At 49.0% G+C, this 5869-nt stretch overlaps 1 protein-coding gene across 1 annotated transcript in view; it reads left to right on the top strand.

Moving 5' to 3' along the window:
- Positions 1–227: 227 nt before the first annotated feature.
- The window catches only part of LOC104521911 (alpha-2-macroglobulin-like protein 1), a gene marked incomplete at both ends in the record, with an annotated part of 7154 nt that continues 1512 nt past the window's right edge, over positions 228–5869 (top strand). The window contains 8 exon segments of the mRNA XM_029084034.1: positions 228–342; positions 770–880; positions 1294–1403; positions 1861–2028; positions 2345–2575; positions 2944–3007; positions 3784–3929; positions 4847–4996. Coding sequence (XP_028939867.1) covers positions 228–342; positions 770–880; positions 1294–1403; positions 1861–2028; positions 2345–2575; positions 2944–3007; positions 3784–3929; positions 4847–4996 — 1095 coding nt within the window.

Raw genomic sequence — 5869 nt, 5'->3', positions numbered from 1 at the left:
ACTGCTTTCCCAGAGTAGATTCAATTGGCACTAATTCTATCACAGAGCCGTTGATGTCCCATCACTGCAGTGCCCCAGCCTGACCCTGCTTACTGGCTCAGGGCTCCTGCTCTCTGGTTGCCACTCTTGTGCTATGTCCGTAAGTGGTCTCTGGGGCTATGCAAAGCACACCCTGTGTTCCCTCACTGTCTGTGACTGTGTCTTCCTTTCTCTGCTCCCCCAAACAGATACACCTATGGAAAAGGTGTCCAGGGGATGGTTCATGTGAGACTTTGTCAGAAGATAGCACCGTTCCTGCCCACTGCTTCGAAACCTGATCTTTGTCAGGAATTCAACAGCCAGGTGAGATGCTTAGGAGGAGCTGAGCAGTGTTCAGAGACATTGGTGCTCAGCTCCAGGGTAAGGCAAGGCTGCTGGAGACCTTACCTGAAGTAATAGATGTTACCCCATGGTTTTGGCTGCTTGGCCAGTGGTCTTCTGGTGCTGCCGCTTACTGTCTGTGCCTGGTGACTATGACTGGGTGTGCATCATGTTTTGATACCCCTACCTGCTTTGGCAGGGGAATTGGACTAGATGATCTCCAGAGATCCCATCAATGTCCCCACCATTCTGTGATTCTATGTGCCTGCTCCTCATCCTGGTCGGCTGTGTTGAAGGGCAAGCTGCCCCAGAGCAGAGATTTTGTGCTGCTATTTCTGCACCATTTGGGTAACTTCTGTCATAAGTGCCTTGCCCAGACCTTGTTTCCTCTCTCTGTCCTTTCAGACAGACAAGATGGGTTGCTTCTTCACAAATGTGAGTCTGTCCTCCTTCAGCCGAGATTTTCGGTACTATCAGGACAGCATCGTTGCAGAGGCCTCGCTGGTGGAGGATGGCACAGGTAACTCTGGAAACATTTCTGGTGGCTGGGAAGAGGCATGTGAAGAAGATGCACTAATCTTACCAAGAACACTGGAGACTTCCAGGCTAGTGAGGACTCTGAGCTTCCTGAGCCTGTCTGGACCTGCCATCTAACCTCACAGATACAGACAGAGCCACCAGTGACTGATGGCACAACACACTCAGAGTGCCTGAGATCTTGGGTGGTGAAGCTTAGGGACCTCTCTAAGGGCTAGAAGTGGGAGGAAGACTAGATACCCAGAGCTCTGGGCAGATCATCTCCCTGGTACGAAATGTGTGTGCAGCTCAACATGCATCAGTATTACCAGTGGGTCACTCTGCAGGGCAGTTCCTGAGGGGTGCTTGGCTTCCTCACTCCCTCTCTAATGTTTCTGTCTCACTGCTTTTATTTAGAGATACACGTCAATGCTTCCCACAAGTTCCTCATCTCCAAGATGGGTGGGATAGCCTTGTTTGATGGTGTGAATTCTTACTACCACACTGGAGAGATGTACGAGGGGAAGGTAATTCCCAGTTATAGTCCTTTGGAGGGGAGAGCATGAGCAATGCCTTCACAGTCACTTACCTAGCATCCTGTCCCACCTCACCTCCAGCCAGGAGCTTAGGATGGCATGAATGAGTCCCAGAGACAAAACTCTTGAATTATCAGAAGTGAGAAAAATACCCCAGACTGCTGTTTGCCAAATAAGCCTTGGGTAGTAGCAGCTATGGGGATCCATAAGTGGGGTGGAAACCCAAACGTCTGGAATTCCAGCAGCCAGGAGACCTTCTGCTGTGAAGGGGTAGAGAGCGTGAGGGTGATGAACACAGCAGTGCAAGTGATAGTGGGAGGTGACCAGTTGCAGAGTTGATAGTATTGTTAGAGTCTGGGAGGGTGACCTTGCTGTCTTTGAAAATACTGCTCCTGACTTGGAGAAGCAGGAGATTCTGACTCTTCTACACTTCTCTTACATACCACAGATTAAAGTCATCAACTACCAAGGCAAGGCACTGAAGCACAAAGAAGTCCTCCTGGTGGTAAGCTGTGGCGAGCAGCAATTTAAGCAGAAGTTCATCACTGGGGACTCTGGGACAGCTTCATTTAGCCTCAACACAACTGCTTGCAACAGCACCCCAGCCTCCCTGGAGGTAAGTGAGGAAGGGTCTGTTGTGTTGGCAGATGCATCTCAGAGCCATTTACCACCCCACAGACATCTCCCCTGTTCCTTCTTGAAGGGCAGTAATTCAAACTGGAAACACCTCAGCATGTTCTGGATCTTGGCTTTCTCTGAGAGCTTCTTCTCCAGATCCCCATTGTTTTCCTCCCTGTAGAGAGACCTGTGCTGTGGTGCTGCTCAGACCCGATCTGAGCTTCTTACCAAGCCACAGCCAGGGTGATTTGCAGCTGACTTGTTTAACTGGAGAAATTAACTGTGGTTTGTTTGGGTTTTTTTGGTCTCACCAGGCAAGTGTCCTGCATCAAGATTTGGATAAAGAGCCTGGGTCAGTTGATTTGAGTTACCAACAAGCCTCTCATTTCATACGTCCATTCTACAGCACCAGCAGGAGTTTTCTCTCTATTGTCCGTGTGCCGGAAACGATGCCCTGTGGTAAAAAACAGGCTGTGCAGGTGGACTTCAGAATTTATGAGGAGGACCTAGAACACGGGCCCAAGCGTGTCATTTTCTCCTACTTCGTGAGTTTCTAGGGAAGAGCTAGTGGGTGGTGGCTCAAGGCACAAGATTGGCATCTCCTACAAATACAAGCTTGGTGTTTGCTAGATTTGGCTCAGCACAGGACAGGTAGCTCATCCAGCCTTCACAGATTTGGGTCCTGTTTCAATCCTGGGGCTGCAGTAATAGCAAGAAAAGCAGCACCTTTCTTTTGGGCTCTGCACAGGTACAGGACAGGTATTGGCCTTACCTGTCCTCCCTCAAGATCCTCTAGGTTCTTCTGAGGGCTCCTGCCCCATTTAATCTCCAAGTTCAGGATTATTTTGATTTGCACAGTGATCTCAAAGTTTGTGTAACTGCCATTCCCTTCCCTTTCTATGTTCTTCCCTAGGTCACAGGGAAAAGAGGGATAGTCCATGCAGGTCAGAAGACTGTTTGGGTTGGGCTGCCAGGAAGTAAGTGCACTCCCCTGTTTCATGTCTAGCAAGTGGTCTCTGGTCCCATCTGATTTGGAAATGTGGCACAAGCCTCTCTGCAATTTAGAGCTGGCTCACCACTTGTCTGTTCCATCAGAGCAGTGTGCCTTTCCAGCTTTCATGTTTCCTTTACCCTTCTGCTTGGTACCAAGAGAACAATACTCAACATTTCCCAGCCTGTAGGCTCATCCTCTGTTTTCTTCATTTTTCAAAGAAGTCTCCTTTTGTTGCCCCTGCAAGAAGCATGAAACCATAACCTTACCCTTTATCAAAACTCTCCTGCTTTAATTTGCAATTCTGTCTAAAAGCAATCTTTGAGTAGTTAGGATGCCACAGCTTATCATTTCGATGGATGTTGACTCACTATTGTCTACTTCTCCAGCTCTTTTTTTTAAAGCCTAAAGGATAGGTGCTTTGGGACAAAGGTCACTTCTTTGTTGGTGATGGCATGGGAGATGTTTGGTGATGGGTGGCTTTGGAAGCTGTCTGAGACTCTCACTCTTTGTGGAGCTAAGGTTGAACTCCAAAGAGCTGTTTCATCTCCTTGAGGCAAAGAACAGAACCAGGAGGAGACTTTTGCTGGTCTTGAATACCAGATTCAGAGATGTGCTGGTTGCTTCAGTAGTCTCCAGAGATCTCTGTGGTCCTGAAAGACTTGAGGAAAGAAATTAAAAAGGCACATGCAGAATGGCAAAAGCTGATTAGAGTCCATTTTCACTATCAAATCTACTTTCTCCCCTCTCTCCTCCATCTAGTGCTGAAAGGCTTCTTCTCCATCCCTCTTACCTTCAGCTTGATCCATGCCCCAGCTGTGGGACTTGTTGTTTATGTTATCTTCCCTAATGGAAAAATCATTGCGGATTCTGCCGTCTTCAGTGTCTCCATGTGTTTCAGAAATAAGGTAGGACCTGTCTCTGAGGCCATGACTAGGCGAGTGAGAGCGTATGTGTCTGCTGCAATGAGAGAAGAGACTGAGGAACACACGGTATGGGTAGCGGTGTGTGGCTGCCACCGTGTGGGATGCTGTCACGTGAACTCCAGTATGGGAATGGTGAAGTGTGCTGTGATGTATGGAGCAAGCACGTGCTGAGCGTTGTGTTTGAGAAAGGCAGAGAATTGCTGTGTCATCTCCATGGGCTTGTCTAGCAACTGTGACCCAGTAGGATCACAGCCCAGCACACGTTCTTAGTGTGACTCCCATAAAAGCTCAAAGCTGCTTTGCTGCCACAGCAGACACTTAGATTTGTTAGTATTGGGAAGACAGCTGAAAATGGTTGATGGAAGAAGTGGATTTTACTGGTCATCTAGAAAGGGCTGACCACTTGTGGTCATTGTGACATCCATGGGAATCTTCTTTCTTGGCTGTATCTTGAACTCCAAAGATGGAGTCATGGAGTCCATTTGTCATGGACAGTCAGATTCAAGCAAGAATGTGAAGTGCTTCAGGAAACAGACCAACCTCACAAAGAACCTGGAGATAAGGACTAGGCTTATTTTTGATCTGAGGCCCCAAAAGGAGCAGAAAGACAGCTGTGTGAGGTGTGTGACCAGACAGGGCTGTGTTCTGACTCAGGAATGTCTCCGGTAGTGTGAGCTGCGCACACTGATGGTTCCCCCTCTTCCATCTTTCCTGTTAAAACCTCAATGTGATGTCTTTTTAAATTCTGTCTGGGGGTCCTTGGGAGATTCCTCAGGTTTCCATCCAAGGCAGGTCCTTGGAAACTGTCTTCATGTAAGACCCTTCCCTCACTCAGGAAGTGTAAGGGTGGCCAGCAGCAGAAATATCACTCACCTATTTCCTGTGTTCCTCCCATCCAGGTGGACCTGAGCTTCTCAAAGCCTGAGACCCTTCCTGATTCAGAGGTTGGTCTCCAGTTGCTGGCAGCTCCTGGGTCCACGTGTGCTGTCTGGGCTGTGGATCAGAGTGCCCTTTTCCTGAAGCCAGGAAAAGAGCTCAGCAGCTCCTTGGTGAGTGAGCCGACTCCAGCTTCTTCCCTTCCCTGGTACTGACATGAAGAGGGAAGGGAGACAAACAGGCAGGCCATTGTATCTTCAGGTCCCTTCCAACCCAAACCATTGTATCAAAAATAGTGTGACCAGTAGGACCAGGACAGTGATTGCCCCCCTGTCCTGGGCACTGGTGAGGCTGCACCTCAAGTGCTGGGTTCAGTTTTGGGCCCCTGACTCCAAGAAGGACATGGAGGTGCTGGAGCGTGTCCAGAGAAGGGCAACAGAGCTGGGGAAGGGTCTGCAGCACAAGTGTGATGAGTTCATGGCTGAGGGAACTGGGGTTGTTGATCCTGGAGAAAAGGAGGCTGAGGGGAGACCTTCTGGCTCTCTCCAATTCCCTGCAAGGAGGGTGTAGAGAGGTGGGGGTGGGTCTGTTCAACCAAGGAACAAGTGACAGGACAAGAGGAAATGGCCTCAAATTGCTCCAGGGGAGGTTCAGATTGGATGCGAGGAAAAACTTCTCCACCAAAAGGTTAGTGAAGGATTGGAACAGGCTGCCTAGGGAGGTGGTGGAGTCACCTTCCCTGGTGGGATTTAACAGGTAGATGAGGTGCTCAGGGACATGGTTTAGAGGTGGAATTGGCAGTGTTTGGTTTATGGTTGGACTCAATGATCTTAAAGGTCTTTTCCAACCACTATGATTCTGTGATCCTGTCATCTGTGCAGAGCTTATCTCTCAAGGAACCTAAAGCACTGCCCAGAAGGATCAGCAGTGCTCTCAGTGTGGCATGGGTAAGGATTAGGGGGTGTCCATCAAGAAAGAAGTTGAACATCACTCAGTGCACTGGTGGTAAATGAGCTTCTGTTGTTCTGTCTCGTGTTCAGTTCAGC

This window comes from Antrostomus carolinensis, unplaced genomic scaffold (assembly GCF_000700745.2).
Source record: "Antrostomus carolinensis isolate BGI_N321 unplaced genomic scaffold, ASM70074v2 scaffold15713, whole genome shotgun sequence".
Taxonomy (NCBI): domain Eukaryota; kingdom Metazoa; phylum Chordata; class Aves; order Caprimulgiformes; family Caprimulgidae; genus Antrostomus; species Antrostomus carolinensis.
The sequence above is the reverse complement of the archived record's forward strand: the minus strand, read 5'-3'. Positions and strand labels throughout refer to the sequence as shown.